At 43.2% G+C, this 18,274-nt stretch overlaps 1 protein-coding gene across 1 annotated transcript in view; it reads left to right on the forward strand.

The window, feature by feature from the left end:
* Positions 1-18,274, forward strand: part of PPP4R4 (protein phosphatase 4 regulatory subunit 4) — a 290,124-nt gene that overhangs the window by 102,997 nt on the left and 168,853 nt on the right. Inside the window, exon 3 of the mRNA XM_073638312.1 lies at positions 15,705-15,807. Within this exon, the coding sequence (XP_073494413.1) occupies positions 15,705-15,807 (103 nt within the window). The remainder of the gene's footprint in view (positions 1-15,704; positions 15,808-18,274) is intronic.

Below are 18,274 nucleotides of genomic sequence, written 5' to 3' on the forward strand. Positions count from 1 at the left end.
GGGGAAAGAGAAAAATTGAGAAGAGATGTCTTCAAAGGTTGGTGCGAATGGTGGAAAAAACACCAGGTCAAACATCCAAAGAGCTGAAGGCCAAACTGGAACAGTCTGGGGTCATGGTTTCAACAAGTACCATATACTGCACACTAACCCAAGAAGAGCTTTATGGGTGAAGGCCAAGGAAGAAACCATTGCTGAAGAAAAGACATAAAAAGGAAATACTGATCTTTGCCAAAGAGTACCTTGACAAACCACAATCCTTCTGGGAAAATGATCGATGGACAGATGAAACAAAAATAGATCTTTTTGGTAATGCAAAGCAACAGTATGTTTACCGATGGCGCAATGAAGCTGTTAATGAAAAGAACACCTTACCAACAGTTAAGCATGGTGGAGAATCCATAATGCTGTGGGGTTGCTTTGCTGCTTCTGGTACTGGAGGCTTTGACTGTATCAAAGGAATCATGAAATCAGAGAATTATCAAGAGATTTTAGAGCAAAATGTCCTACCCAGTGTAAGAAAACTTGGTTTGAGGCAAAGATAATGGGTCCCTCCAGCAAGGCAATGACCCAAAGCACACATCCAAAAGTACAAAGGAATGGTTGAAAAAAAAAGTACTGTTTTACAATGGCCAGCAATGAGTCCTGACCTCAATCCCATTGAAAATCTTTGGGGTGAGCTGAAATCTGCCATTGGGCAAAATAACCTGCAAACATTCAAGAGCTTGAAGAAACTGCAAAGGACGATGGGAGGAAACTCCAGCTGAGAAGAGCAAGAAGCTTATAGATGGCTACAAGAAACGTGTGGAGGCTGTCAGCAAGGCAAAAGGGTGGGCAACCAAGTATTAATTAGGGGGGCTTTTATTGCTGCACATGCTGTTTATTCTGTTTCTTCTTTGTTTTTCAACTTCCATGTTGCAATTTCAATGTTTTATTGTTGTATTATGTTGGACTACTAATTAAAAAATCCTGAGGATATAACTTTGGTATATTTTCATTTATTTCTGAAGATATTGTACAGTCTATGAAAAAAATGAAGAGTTGCCAATAATGGTGAGCAGCACTGTATGTACAAGAATATAACTACTATAATACTGCTCCAATGTACAAGAATATAACTACTTAACTACTATAATACTGCCCCTATGTACAAGAATATAACTACTAGAATACTGCCCCCTATGTACAAGAATATAACTACTATAATACTGCTCCCTATGTACAAGAATATAACTACTATAATACTGCTCCTATGTACAAGAATATAACTACTATAATACTGCCTCCTATGTACAAGAGTATAACTATTATAATACTGCCCCCTATGTACAAGAGTATAACTATTATAATACTGCCCCCTATGTACAAGAATATAACTACTATAATACTGCTCCTATGTACAAGAATATAACTACTATAATACTGCCCCTATGTATAAGAATATAACTACTATAATACTGCCCCTATGTACAAGAATATAACTACTATAATACTGCTCCTATGTACAAGAATATAACTACTATAATACTGCCTCCTATGTACTAGAGTATAACTATTATAATACTGCCCCCTATGTACAAGAATATAACTACTATAATACTGCTCCTATGTACAAGAATATAACTACTATAATACTGCCCCTATTTACAAGAATATAACTACTATAATACTGCCCCTATGTACAAGAATATATCTACTATAATACTGCCTCTCTGTACAAGAATATAACTACTATAATACTGTCCACTATGTACAAGAATATAACTACTATAATACTACCCCTATGTACAAGAATATAACTGCTATAATACTGCCCCCTATGTACAAGAATATAACTACTATAATACTGCTCCTATGTACAAGAATATAACTACTATAATACTGCCCCTATGTACAAGGATATAACTACTATAATACTGCCCCTATGTACAAGAATATATCTACTATAATACTGCTCCTATGTACAAGAATATAACTACTATAATACTGCTCCTATGTACAAGAATATAACTACTATAACACTGCCTCTATGTACAAGAATATAACTACTATAATACTGCCCCCTATATACAAGAATATAACCGCTATAATACTGCCCCCTATGTACAAGAATATAACTACTATAATACTGCCCCCTATGTACAAGAATATAACTACTATAATACTGCCCCTATGTACAAGAATATAACTACTATAATACTGCCCCCTATGTACAAGAATATAACTACTAGAATACTGCCCCCTATGTACAAGAATATAACTACTATAATACTTCTATGTACAAGAATATAACTACTATAATACTGCCCCTATGTACAAGATTATAACTATTATAATACTGCCCCCTATGTACAAGAATATAACTACTATAATACTGCCTCTATGTACAAGAATATAACTACTATAATACTGTCCACTATGTACAAGAATATAACTACTATAATACTACCCCTATGTACAAGAATATAACTGCTAGAATACTGCCCCCTATGTACAAGAATATAACTATTATAATACTGCCCCTATGTACAAGGATATAACTACTATAATACTGCCCCTATGTACAAGGATATAGCTACTATAATACTGCCCCTATGTACAAGAATATAACTACTATAATACTGCTCCTATGTACAAGAATATAACTCCTATAATACTGCCCCTATGTACAAGAATATAACTACTATAATGCTGCCCCCTATGTACAAGAATATAACTACTATAATGCTGCCCCCTATGTACAAGAATATAACTACTATAATACTGCCCCCTATGTACAAGAATAAAACTACTGTAATACTGCTCCTATGTACAAGAATATAACTACTATAATACTGCCCTCTATGTACAAGAACATAACTACTATAATACTGCTCCTTCTGTACCAGAATATAAGTACTATGATACTGCCCCCTATGTTCAAGAATATAACTACTATAATACTGCCCTCTATGTACAAGAATATAACTACTATAATACTGCCCTCTATGTACAAGAATATAACTACTATAATACTGCCACATATGTATAAGAATATAACTACTATAATACTGCTCCTATGTACAAGAATATACCTACTATAATACTGTCCCTATGTACTAGAATATAACTACTATAATACTGCCCCCCATGTACAAGAATATAACTACTATAATACTGCTCCTATGTACTAGAATATAACTACTATAATACTGCCCTCTATGTACAAGAATATAACTACTATAATACTGCCCCTATGTACAAGAATATAACTACTATAATACTGCCCCCTATGTACAAGAATATAACTACTATAATACTGCTCCTATGTACAAGAATATAACTACTATAATACTGCCCCCTATGTACAAGAATATAACTACTATAATACTGCCCCCTATGTACAAGAATATAACTACTATAATACTGCCCCCTATGTACAAGAATATAACTACTATAATACTGCCCCTATGTACAAGAATATAACTACTATAATACTGCCTCTATGTACAAGAATATAACTACTATAATACTTCCTCTATGTACAAGAATATAACTACTATAATACTTCCTCTATGTACAAGAATATAACTACTATAATACTGCTCCCTATGTACAAGAATATAACTACTATAATACTGCCCCTATGTACAAGAATATAACTACTATAATACTGCCCCTATGTACAAGAATATAACTACTATAATACTGCTCCTATGTACAAGAATATAACTACTATAATACTGCCCCCTATGTACAAGAATATAACTACTATAATACTGCCCCCTATGTACAGGAATATAACTACTATAATACTGCCCCCTATGTACAGGAATATAACTACTATAATACTGCTCCTATGTACAAGAATATAACTACTATAATACTGCCCCCTATGTACAAGAATATAACTACTATAATACTGCTCCTATGTACAAGAATATAACTACTATAATACTGCCCCCTATGTACAAGAATATAACTACTATAATACTGCTCCTATGTACAAGAATATAACTACTATAATACTGCCCCCTATGTACAGGAATATAACTACTATAATACTGCTCCTATGTACAAGAATATATCTACTATAATACTGCTCCTATGTACAAGAATATAACTACTATAATACTGCTCCTATGTACAAGAATATAACTACTATAATACTGCCCCCTATGTACAGGAATATAACTACTATAATACTGCCCATATGTACAAGAATATAACCACTATAATACTGCTCCCTTTTATGAATACTTTGCTGTTGGTTTGGAGGAGGCTGTAGCTTTTCCATCCCTCTTGAGCTCTGGTAAGGTTACATTCACACTATTAATAGAGCAGACAGGAAGTTTATTACCAGTTCTGGGGATGTAGAGCAATGATTATCTCTAATGGATTTTAAGACAGAAAATACGGTAATTTCACCTTCTCCAGATTTAGCCGTTTTGGGTAAGTGGAGACTTATTGAGCACATTTCACAGTTCTGAACTTTCCAGAGTTTAATATATATTGCAAAAGACAATCCTAACACATAATGATGGAGTTTAGGAAGTATTGCTAATTATATATTATGGGGTTCCTTGCATTTTTTTTGCAAATTGGGGTCAGACATGAGTTCACTATGTGCGCTGTTTCGATGCAGCTGACGGCAGATTATATTGGGTGCGTGTATTGTTGAGGCGAACCCCTGCAGCCGGTATAGGGGTACATTGTGATTATTGCTCTCTTCACTGTATGGGAACCAGTGATAGTGATTTATAGGAAAAATATAAATGAAATTACTCAGCGTCACATTCAGACAGGACATAGAACTATCTGCTCCGAATCAGACGGAGAAATAATGAAACTTGGAGGGAAGCGGAAGAGAACAGAAGGAAACTGCAAGAAGTTCCTATTTATGCCAAGTGCATGGGAAGAATTGGCCACAATTATTTTTTTCTAATATCAAACCAAATCAATACGATAAAGTCTACTCCCATGATCCTACAGATGTTATTTATGAGCCTGTACTGATCCTGAGTTACATCCTGTATTATACTCCAGAGCTGCACTCACTATTCTGCTGGTGCAGTCACTGTGTACATACATTACATTACTGATCCTGAGTTATATCCTGTATTATACTCCAGAGCTGCACTCACTATTCTGCTGGTGCAGTCACTGTGTACATACATTATATTACTGATCCTGAGTTACATCCTGTATTATACTCCAGAGCTGCACTCACTATTCTGCAGGTGCTGTCACTGTGTACATACATTACATTACTGATCCTGAGTTACATCCTGTATTATACTCCAGAACTGCACTCACTATTCTGCTGGTGCAGTCACTGTGTACATACATTACATTACTGATCCTGAGTTACATCCTGTATTATACTCCAGAGCTGCACTCACTATTCTGCTGGTGCAGTCACTGTGTACATATATTACATTACTGATCCTGAGTTACATCCTGTATTATACTCCAGAGCTGCACTCACTATTCTGCTGGTGCAGTCACTGGGTACATACATTACATTACTGATCCTGAGTTACATCCTGTATTATACTCCAGAGCTGCACTCACTATTCTGCTGGTGCAGTCAGTGTGTACATACATTACATTACTGATCCTGTACTGATCCTGAGTTACATCCTGTATTATACTCCAGAGCTGCACTCACTATTCTGCTGGTGCAGTCACTGTGTACATACATTACATTACTGATCCTGAGTTACATCCTGTATTATACTCCGGAGCTGCGCTCACTATTTTGCTGGTGCAGTCACTGTGTACATACATTACATTACTGATCCTGAGTTACATCCTGTATTATACCCCAGAGCTGCACTCACTATTCTGCTGGTGCAGTCACTGTGTACATACATTACTGATCCTGAGTTACATCCTGTATTATACTCCAGAGCTGCGCTCACTATTCTGCTTGTGCAGTCACTGTGTACATACATTACATTACTGACCCTGAGTTACATCCTGTATTATACTCCAGAGCTGCACTCACTATTCTGCTGGTGCAGTCAGTGTGTACATACATTACATTACTGATCCTGAGTTGCATCCTGTATTATACTCCAGAGCTGCACTCACTATTCTGCTGGTGCAGTCACTGTGTACAAATATTACATTACTGATCCTGAGTTACATCCTGTATTATACTCCAGAGCTGCACTCACTATTCTGCTGGTGCAGTCAGTGTGTACATACATTACATTACTGACCCTGAGTTACATCCTGTATTATACTCCAGAGCTGCGCTCACTATTCTGCTTGTGCAGTCACTGTGTACATACATTACATTACTGATCCTGAGTTACATCCTGTATTATACTCCAGAGCTGCGCTCACTATTCTGCTGGTGCAGTCACTGTGCACATACATTACATTACTGATCCTGAGTTACCTCCTGTATTATACTCCAGAGCTGCACTCACTATTCTGCTGGTGCAGTCACTGTGTACATACATTACATTACTGATCCTGAGTTACATCCTGTATTATACTCCAGAGCTGTACTCACTATTCTGCTGGTGCAGTCACTGTGTATATACATTACATTACTGATCCTGAGTTAAATCCTGTATTATACCCCAGAGCTGCACTCACTATTCTGCTGGTGCAGTCACTGTGTACATACATTACATTACTGATCCTGAGTTACATCCTGTTTTATACTCCAGAGCTGCACTCACTATTCTGCTGGTGCAGTCACTGTGCACATACATTACATTACTGATCCTGAGTTACATCCTGTATTATACTCCAGAGCTGCGCTCACTATTCTGCTGGTGCAGTCACTGTGTACATACATTACATTACTGACCCTGAGTTACATACTGTATTATACTCCAGAGCTGCACTCACTATTCTGCTGGTGCAGTCAGTGTGTACATACATTACATTACTGATCCTGAGTTACATCCTGTATTATACTCCAGAGCTGCACTCACTATTCTGCTGGTGCAGTCACTGTGTACAAATATTACATTACTGATCCTGAGTTACATCCTGTATTATACTCCAGAGCTGCACTCACTATTCTGGTGGTGCAGTGACTATGTACATACATTACATTACTGATCCTGAGTTACATCCTGTATTATACCCCAGAGCTGCACTCACTATTCTGCTGGTGCAGTCACTGTGTACATACATTACATTACTGATCCTGAGTTACATCCTGTATTATACTCCAGAGCTGCACTCACTATTCTGCTGGTGCAGTCACTGTGTACATACATTACATTACTGATCCTTTACTGATCCTGAGTTACATCCTGTATTATACTCCAGAGCTGCACTCACTATTCTGCTGGTGCAGTCACTGTGTACATACATTACATTACTGACCCTGAGTTACATCCTGTATTATACTCCAGAGCTGCACTCACTATTCTGCTGGTGCAGTCAGTGTGTACATACATTACATTACTGACCCTGAGTTACATCCTGTATTATACTCCAGAGCTGCACTCACTATTCTGCTGGTGCAGTCACTGTGCACATACATTACATTACTGATCCTGAGTTACCTCCTGTATTATACTCCAGAGCTGCACTCACTCTTCTGCTGGTGCAGTCACTGTGTACATACATTACATTGCTGATCCTGAGTTACATCCTGTATTATACTCCAGAGCTGCACTCACTATTCTGCTGGTGCAGTCACTGTGTATATACATTACATTACTGATCCTGAGTTACATCCTGTATTATACCCCAGAGCTGCACTCACTATTCTGCTGGTGCAGTCACTGTGTACATACATTACATTACTGATCCTGAGTTACATCCTGTATTATACTCCAGAGCTGCACTCACTATTCTGCTGGTGCAGTCACTGTGCACATACATTACATTACTGATCCTGAGTTACCTCCTGTATTATACTCCAGAGCTGCACTCACTATTCTGCTGGTGCAGTCACTGTGTACATACATTACATTACTGATCCTGAGTTACATCCTGTATTATACTCCAGAGCTGCACTCACTATTCTGCTGGTGCAGTCACTGTGTATATACATTACATTACTGATCCTGAGTTACATCCTGTATTATACCCCAGAGCTGCACTCACTATTCTGCTGGTGCAGTCACTGTGTACATACATTACATTACTGATCCTGAGTTACATCCTGTATTATACTCCAGAGCTGCACTCACTATTCTGCTGGTGCAGTCACTGTGCACATACATTACATTACTGATCCTGAGTTACCTCCTGTATTATACTCCAGAGCTGCACTCACTATTCTGCTGGTGCAGTCACTGTGTACATACATTACATTACTTATCCTGAGTTACATCCTGTATTATACTCCAGAGCTGCACTCACTATTCTGCTGGTGCAGTCACTGTGTATATACATTACATTACTGATCCTGAGTTACCTCCTGTATTATACTCCAGAGCTCCACTCACTATTCTGCTGGTGCAGTCACTGTGTACATTCATTACATTGCTGATCCTGAGTTACATCCTGTATTATACTCCAGAGCTGCGCTCACTATTCTGCTGGTGCAGTCACTGTGTACATACATTACATTACTGATCCTGAGTTACATCCTGTATTATACTGCAGAGCTGCGCTCACTATTCTGCTTGTGCAGTCACTGTGTACATACATTACATTACTGACCCTGAGTTACATCCTGTATTATACTCCAGAGCTGCACTCACTATTCTGCTGGTGCAGTCACTGTGTATATACATTACATTACTGATCCTGAGTTACATCCTGTATTATACCCCAGAGCTGCACTCACTATTCTGCTGGTGCAGTCACTGTGTACATACATTACATTACTGATCCTGAGTTACATCCTGTATTATACTCCAGAGCTGCACTCACTATTCTGCTGGTGCAGTCACTGTGCACATACATTACATTACTGATCCTGAGTTACCTCCTGTATTATACTCCAGAGCTGCACTCACTATTCTGCTGGTGCAGTCACTGTGTACATACATTACATTACTGATCCTGAGTTACATCCTGTATTATACTCCAGAGCTGCACTCACTATTCTGCTGGTGCAGTCACTGTGTATATACATTACATTACTGATCCTGAGTTACATCCTGTATTATACCCCAGAGCTGCACTCACTATTCTGCTGGTGCAGTCACTGTGTACATACATTACATTACTGATCCTGAGTTACATCCTGTTTTATACTCCAGAGCTGCACTCACTATTCTGCTGGTGCAGTCACTGTGCACATACATTACATTACTGATCCTGAGTTACCTCCTGTATTATACTCCAGAGCTGCACTCACTATTCTGCTGGTGCAGTCACTGTGTACATACATTACATTACTTATCCTGAGTTACATCCTGTATTATACTCCAGAGCTGCACTCACTATTCTGCTGGTGCAGTCACTGTGTATATACATTACATTACTGATCCTGAGTTACCTCCTGTATTATACTCCAGAGCTGCACTCACTATTCTGCTGGTGCAGTCACTGTGTACATTCATTACATTACTGATCCTGAGTTACATCCTGTATTATACTCCAGAGCTGCGCTCACTATTCTGCTGGTGCAGTCACTGTGTACATACATTACATTACTGATCCTGAGTTACATCCTGTATTATACTCCAGAGCTGCGCTCACTATTCTGCTTGTGCAGTCACTGTGTACATACATTACATTACTGACCCTGAGTTACATCCTGTATTATACTCCAGAGCTGCACTCACTATTCTGCTGGTGCAGTCACTGTGTACATACATTACATTACTGATCCTGAGTTACATCCTGTATTATACTCCAGAGCTGCGCTCACTATTCTGCTTGTGCAGTCACTGTGTACATACATTACATTACTGCTCCTGAGTTACATCCTTTATTATACTCCAGAGCTGCACTCACTATTCTGCTGGTGCAGTCACTGTGTACATACATTACATTACTGATCCTGAGTTACATCCTGTATTATACTCCAGAGCTGCACTCACTATTCTGCTGGTGCAGTCACTGTGTATATACATTACATTACTGATCCTGAGTTACATCCTGTATTATACCCCAGAGCTGCACTCACTATTCTGCTGGTGCAGTCACTGTGTACATACATTACATTACTGATCCTGAGTTACATCCTGTATTATACTCCAGAGCTGCACTCACTATTCTGCTGGTGCAGTCACTGTGCACATACATTACATTACTGATCCTGAGTTACCTCCTGTATTATACTCCAGAGCTGCACTCACTATTCTGCTGGTGCAGTCACTGTGTACATACATTACATTACTGATCCTGAGTTACTTCCTGTATTATACTCCAGAGCTGCACTCACTATTCTGCTGGTGCAGTCACTGTGTATATACATTACATTACTGATCCTGAGTTACATCCTGTATTATACCCCAGAGCTGCACTCACTATTCTGCTGGTGCAGTCACTGTGTACATACATTACATTACTGATCCTGAGTTACATCCTGTATTATACTCCAGAGCTGCACTCACTATTCTGCTGGTGCAGTCACTGTGCACATACATTACATTACTGATCCTGAGTTACCTCCTGTATTATACTCCAGAGCTGCACTCACTATTCTGCTGGTGCAGTCACTGTGTACATACATTACATTACTTATCCTGAGTTACATCCTGTATTATACTCCAGAGCTGCACTCACTATTCTGCTGGTGCAGTCACTGTGTATATACATTACATTACTGATCCTGAGTTACCTCCTGTATTATACTCCAGAGCTGCACTCACTATTCTGCTGGTGCAGTCACTGTGTACATTCATTACATTACTGATCCTGAGTTACATCCTGTATTATACTCCAGAGCTGCGCTCACTATTCTGCTGGTGCAGTCACTGTGTACATACATTACATTACTGATCCTGAGTTACATCCTGTATTATACTCCAGAGCTGCGCTCACTATTCTGCTTGTGCAGTCACTGTGTACATACATTACATTACTGACCCTGAGTTACATCCTGTATTATACTCCAGAGCTGCGCTCACTATTCTGCTGGTGCAGTCACTGTGTACATACATTACATTACTGATCCTGAGTTACATCCTGTATTATACTCCAGAGCTGCGCTCACTATTCTGCTTGTGCAGTCACTGTGTACATACATTACATTACTGCTCCTGAGTTACATCCTTTATTATACTCCAGAGCTGCACTCACTATTCTGCTGGTGCAGTCACTGTGTACATACATTACATTACTGATCCTGAGTTACATCCTGTATTATACTCCAGAGCTGCACTCACTATTCTGCTGGTGCAGTCACTGTGTACATACATTACATTACTGATCCTGAGTTACATCCTGTATTATACTCCAGAGCTGCACTCACTATTCTGCTGGTGCAGTCACTGTGTGCATACATTTCATTACTGATCCTGAGTTACATCCTGTATTATACTCCAGAGCTGCACTCACTATTCTGCTGGTGCAGTCACTGTGTACATACATTACATTACTGATCCTGAGTTACATCCTGTATTATACTCCAGAGCTGCACTCACTATTCTGTTGGTGCAGTCACTGTGTACATACATTACATTACTGATCCTGAGTTACCTCCTGTATTATACTCCAGAGCTGCACTCACTATTCTGCTGGTGCAGTCACTGTGTACATACATTACATTACTGATCCTGAGTTACATCCTGTATTATACTCCAGAGCTGCGCTCACTATTCTGCTGGTGCAGTCACTTTGTATATACATTACCTGTCCTGTGCATTTTATAGGATGAGTAAGTACGTCCGTTTTGGTTTGGGACTATAGACATTGTATCTATATATGACCTGTGTGATGGTGTTCAGGGTTGGACATGCTGGGAGATGTGGTGCACTCATGATTGCTGTCAGAAGTTGTATTTTTTTTGCTAGTTTCAGAATCTGATTCTCACTTAGTGATGCGTCACCTGCCGTCAGACATTACACATAGATTATAGGTGGATTCCTGAATTTGTCCGACCTTTGTAAGAAGGGAGATCATCCTGACGTTCCCAGCGCTCTCCAGTGTATCCAGGGACTGGTTTGTAGATATTTCCATTTAGTTTTACTAGATCTTCGCCTGTGTAACTGGAACTAGTTTGTGATGTCACGACAGCTCCCGTACCGGAGCCCCCAGTGATGTCACGACAGCTCCCGGACTGGAGCCCCCAGTGATGTCACGACAGCTCCCGGACTGGAGCCCCCAGTGATGTCACGGCAGCTCCCGGACTGGAGCCCCCAGTGATGTCACGGCAGCTCCCGGACCAGCTCCCCCAGTGATGTTACGGCAGCCCCCGGACCAGCTCCCCCAGTGATGTCACGGCAGCCCCCCGGACCGGAGCCCCCAGTGATGTCACGGCAGCCCCCGGACCAGCTCCCCCAGTGATGTCACGGCAGCTCCCGGACCGGAGACCCCAGTGATGTCACGGCAGCTCCCGGACCGGAGACCCCAGTGATGTCACGGCAGCTCCCGGACCGGAGACCCCAGTGATGTCACGGCAGCTCCCGGACCGGAGACCCCAGTGATGTCACGGCAGCTCCCGGACCGGAGACCCCAGTGATGTCACGGCAGCTCCCGGACCGGAGACCCCAGTGATGTCACGGCAGCTCCCGGACCGGAGACCCCAGTGATGTCACGGCAGCCCCCGGACCGGAGCCCCCAGTGATGTCACGGCAGCCCCCGGACCGGAGCCCCCAGTGATGTCACGGCAGCTCCCGGACCGGAGCCCCCAGTGATGTCACGGCAGCTCCCGGACCGGAGCCCCCAGTGATGTCACGGCAGCTCCCGGACCGGAGCCCCCAGTGATGTCACGGCAGCTCCCGGACCGGAGCCCCCAGTGATGTCACGGCAGCTCCCGGACCGGAGCCCCCAGTGATGTCACGGCAGCTCCCGGACCGGAGCCCCCAGTGATGTCACGGCAGCCTCCGGACCGGCTCCCCCAGTGATGTCACGGCAGCCCCCGGACCGGCTCCCCCAGTGATGTCACGGCAGCCCCCGGACCGGAGCCCCCAGTGATGTCACGGCAGCTCCCGGACCGGAGCCCCCAGTGATGTCACGGCAGCTCCCGGACCGGAGCCCCCAGTGATGTCACGGCAGCCCCCGGACCGGCTCCCCAGTGATGTCACGGCAGCCCCCGGACCGGAGCCCCCAGTGATGTCACAGTTGCTCTTGAGGACCATGCTTGGGATGATCTTATGTTTTCTTGCTTTCCTCGCACTGCAGTTATCCCCTGAATGGGGTGACGTCGTCTTTGGTGGTCTTTGTCCTGGTCCTGATACATGACTTTCAGTGATCGGCTCTTTAGTCTGAGTGATGCAGGGGCGCTGTGGGTCGTGGCCTGGTGTAGTCTAGGCTTAAAGTTACAGTTGGTCTGCACCCACAGACATGAAGGGGCGAGTATCACCCCATGGGCAGAAGAGAACAACGCACGCTGTGACGGTTTCCGCACGGACCCTCCTGATCAGCCCTGCGGGATTACACCAGCCCTTGTACAAACCTCTCTCTTCTAGAGACATTCAGCTAATTATCAGCCTGAGTATCCTGCAGCATCGTCATCAGCAGCCGCTAATGGGGTCATCCATTACAAAGGGGGATTAGGCTTTGGTTGATGGGGGGTCAGTATACAGAAAGCGCTTCAATAGCTGTTCAAGTAGAGAATGAAAAATCTATTGACCCCCTACTTGACCACTCACCGGGGAACGATGGGTTAATGAAGCTTTCTTCTGTCATCTCACGGTTTACCATGGAAATCTGTGCCCCCCTTCCTGTGATTCACCGGCTTGCCGTGCGCCGCCGCCGCGTGGGACCACATTCTGCTTTCTTTCCTTCATGACCGAGGCCGTCATGATCCCAGACAGTCACCGGTACGGCTTAGCCACCGCCTGGTGAATGTCTCTCATCTTCCCTCCTGGGCAGATCCAGCATTAGTTCCTGTGTATCCTTAAAGGAGCTGGAGGTCTGACCCTGTGTGGCTGGAGCCGTACTGAGCGCGTGCGACCCCAATTCCATCCGCTATAGGCGAGGTGGTCGCACATGCTCACTGCCGGTCTCGGAATCAGTCGAGGTCTTAGGAGCAGGACCTCCAGCTATCACACATTTATCCTTCTGTGGATAGGTGGTAAATGTTGTGTATGGGACAATCCCTTTAAGGAAAACTACAACAACAAAAAGCGAAAAGTTTAACATTTGTGCCGTCTCCCCCTTCCTCGCGGCTGCCACAGATCCTTTTGTCATGTTCGCTGCCCCTTATCTTTATATTCTTAGTAAAATGGTCCCAAAATAATCAGATACTAGTTAAAAAACAAATCTATGTACTGCTCACCCTGCCCCAGTCCAGTGCTGGTTCCTCGCCCTGCTCTTGTCGCTTTGTTTTTGGTGCAGCAGTGAACTCATTACTATAACACATATCACCGCTGCAGCCAATCGCTGAGCTCGGCAGTTCATGCCTTCTATATTGGCAGAGGAGCTGAGCTCAGTGACGGGAGCAGTATCGAGGAGCCAGTGCTGGGGAGGGCCAGTTATAGTCATGTTTTTTTTTTTTTTACAAGCATCTGATCATTTAGATACCACTTTTCTAAAAGTAGAAAATCCATTTAAGTCCCTTTCCTAGAGCCAACCAATACCTTCCTGGAAACGCCCACTTTTGGGAGGGGTCACATAAGCCCCGCCTCTTTTTTTATATGTTATCTCCTCAGATTGGACAGGGAAGTTTCCAAAAATGTGCGCCTGTAGGCAGCTATGCCACGTGTGGAGGGGAGTCGGGGCGCAGACTGGCAACCCTGCCACCTGTCAACCCCACAGCCTGACAACCCACCCTTCTGGCAGCCCCGCCGCCTGACCACCACGCCGCCTGTCAGTCCCACAGTCTGACAACCCAGCCTCCTGGCAGCCCCGCCACCTGACAAACCCGCCACCTAACCACCCTGCTGCCTCACAGCCTGACATCCCCTGCCGCCTGACGTCCCCTGCCGCCTGACGTCCCCTGCCGCCTGACGTCCCCTGCCGCCTGACGTCCCCTGCCGCCTGACGTCCCCTGCCGCCTGACGTCCTCTGCCGCCTGACGTCCTCTGCCGCCTGACGTCCCCTGCCGCCTGACGTCCCCTGCCGCCTGACGTCCTCTGCCGCCTGACGTCCCCTGCCGCCTGACGTCCCCTGCCGCCTGACGTCCTCTGCCTCCTGACGTCCTCTGCCGCCTGAAGTCCCCTGCCGCCTGACGTCCCCTGCCGCCTGACGTCCCCTGCCGCCTGACGTCCCCTGCCGCCTGACGTCCCCTGCCGCCTGACACCCGCCGGTAACAAACTAATGTGGTTTCAGTTTTAAAGCCAAATGTCGAAGGGCTTAATATTTAGCAGTTAATAAAGGTACAAGATTAAATAGAAAAAGTCCTGATAGTAAAGAAATCCTTACAGGAGAAGGGATCTGTGCCGCAAGCATGGGGCGCAATGTGCGGCCGGTGTAATATGCGGCGGGCAGTGTAATGTGTGGTTTATAGTGCGGCTGGTGTGCGGAGCAATGTGGGTTGCAGTATGCGGCAGGTGTGCAGTGTAATGTAGGGTGCAGGGTGCGGTGTAATGTGCCGCGGGTGTGCGGTATAATATCCAGCACATTGTGGTTGCTCCACTCTGTAATCTCAGCAGAAGGCTATAAGTTTTATTGTTATTATTATTATTATTATTATTCTGTTGCTGAAGATGAAGATTTATTTTCTCTTTGATTGTTTCTTTCAGCTCCGGCCAAGATATCCAAGGAACGAGTGTTGTGGCCAACCTGCCCGTGCTGATCCGGCAGAATCCTTCCGAAACGCTCAGGAGGGTGGTGCCAAAAATCAGAGTGAGTAACGTCATTGTATTCACCCCATGGTGACAGCAGAGAGGGCGGTGGTGTATACAGTGTGTATATAGTATATACAGTGTGTGGTGAGGGTGGTGGTGTATACAGTGTGTATATAGTATATACAGTGTGTGGTGAGGGTGGTGGTGTATACAGTGTGTATATAGTATATGCAGTGTGTGATGAGGGTGGTGGTGTATACAGTGTGTATATAGTATATACAGTGTGTGGTGAGGGCGGTGGTGTATACAGTGTGTATATAGTATATACAGTGTGTGGTGAGGGTGGTGGTGTATACAGTGTGTATATAGTATAAGCAGTGTGTGATGAGGGCGGTGGTGTATACAGTGTGTATATAGTATATACAGTGTGTGGTGAGGGCGGTGGTGTATACAGTGTATATATAGTATATACGATGTGTGATGAGGGTGGTGGTGTATACAGTGTGTATATAGTATATACAGTGTGTGATGAGGGTGGTGGTGTATACAGTGTGTATATAGTATATACAGTGTGTGATGAGGGTGGTGTATACAGTGTGTATATAGTATATGCAGTGTGTGGTGAGGGTGGTGGTGTATACAGTGTGTATATAATATATACAGTGTGTGATGAGGGTGGTGTATACAGTGTGTATATAGTATATACAGTGTGTGATGAGGGTGGTGGTGTATACAGTGTGTATATAGTATATACAGTGTGTGATGAGGGTGGTGGTGTGTACAGTGTGTATATAGTATATACAGTGTGTGATGAGGGTGGTGGTGTGTACAGTGTGTATATAGTATATACAGTGTGTGATGACGGTGGTGTATACAGTGTGTATATAATATATACAGTGTGTGATGAGGGCGGTGGTGTGTACAGTGTGTATATAGTATATACAGTGTGTGATGAGGGCGGTGGTGTATACAGTGTGTATATAGTATATACGGTGTGTGATGAGGGTGGTGGTGTATACTGTGTGCATATAGTATATACAGTGTGATGAGGGTGGTGGTGTATACAGTGTGTATATAGTATATACAGTGTGATGAGGGTGGTGCTGTATACAGTGTGTATATAGTATATACAGTGTGTGATGACGGCGGTGGTGTATACAGTGTGTATATAGTATATACGGTGTGTGATGAGGGTGGTGGTGTATACTGTGTGTATATAGTATATACAGTGTGATGAGGGTGGTGGTGTATACAGTGTGTATATAGTATATACAGTGTGATGAGGGTGGTGCTGTATACAGTGTGTATATAGTATATACAGTGTGTGATGAGGGTGATGGTGTATATAGTATATACAGTGTGTGGTGAGGGTGGTGGTGTATACAGTGTGTATATAGTATATACTGTGTGTGATGAGGGTGGTGGTGTATACAGTGTGTATATAGTATATACAGTGTGTGATGAGGGTGGTGGTGTTTACAGTGTGTGTATATAGTATATACAGTGTGTGATGAGGGTGGTGGTGTGTACAGTGTGTATATAGTATATACAGTGTGTGATGAGGGCGGTGGTGTATACAGTGTGTATATAGTATATACAGTGTGTGATGAGGGTGGTGGTGTTTACAGTGTGTATATAGTATATACAGTGTGTGATGAGGGCGGTGGTGTATACAGTGTGTATATAGTGTATACAGTGTGTATATAGTATATACAGTGTGTGATGAGGGTGGTGGTATATACAGTGTGTGATGAGGGTGGTGGTGTATACAGTGTGTATATAGTATATACAGTGTGTGATGAGGGTGGTGGTGTATACAGTGTGTATATAGTATATACAGTGTGTGGTGAGGGTGGTGGTGTATACAGTGTGTGTATATAGTATATACAGTGTGTGATGAGGGCGGTGGTGTGTACAGTGTGTATATAGTATATACAGTGTGTGATGAGGGTGGTGGTGTATACAGTGTGTATATAGTATATACAGTGTGTGATGAGGGTGGTGGTGTATATAGTATATACAGTGTGTGGTGAGGGTGGTGGTGTATACCGTGTGTATATAGTATATACAGTGTGTGATGAGGGCGGTGGTGTGTACAGTGTGTATATAGTATATACTGTGTGTGATGAGGGTGGTGGTGTATGCAGTGTGTATATAGTATATACAGTGTGTGATGAGGGCGGTGGTGTATATAGTATATACAGTGTGTGGTGAGGGTGGTGGTGTATACAGTGTGTATATAGTATATACAGTGTGTGATGAGGGTGGTGGTGTATACAGTGTGTATATAGTATATACAGTGTGTGATGAGGGTGGTGGTGTGTATACAGTGTGTATATAGTATATACAGTGTGTGATGAGGGTGGTGGTGTATATAGTATATACAGTGTGTGGTGAGGGTGGTGGTGTATACCGTGTGTATATAGTATATACAGTGTGTGATGAGGGCGGTGGTGTGTACAGTGTGTATATAGTATATACAGTGTGTTATGAGGGTGGTGGTGTATACAGTGTGTATATAGTAT

Source organism: Phyllobates terribilis, unplaced genomic scaffold (assembly GCF_046119375.1).
Source record: "Phyllobates terribilis strain yellow unplaced genomic scaffold, ASM4611937v1 Scaffold_7__3_contigs__length_470593459, whole genome shotgun sequence".
Classification (NCBI taxonomy): Eukaryota; Metazoa; Chordata; class Amphibia; order Anura; family Dendrobatidae; genus Phyllobates; species Phyllobates terribilis.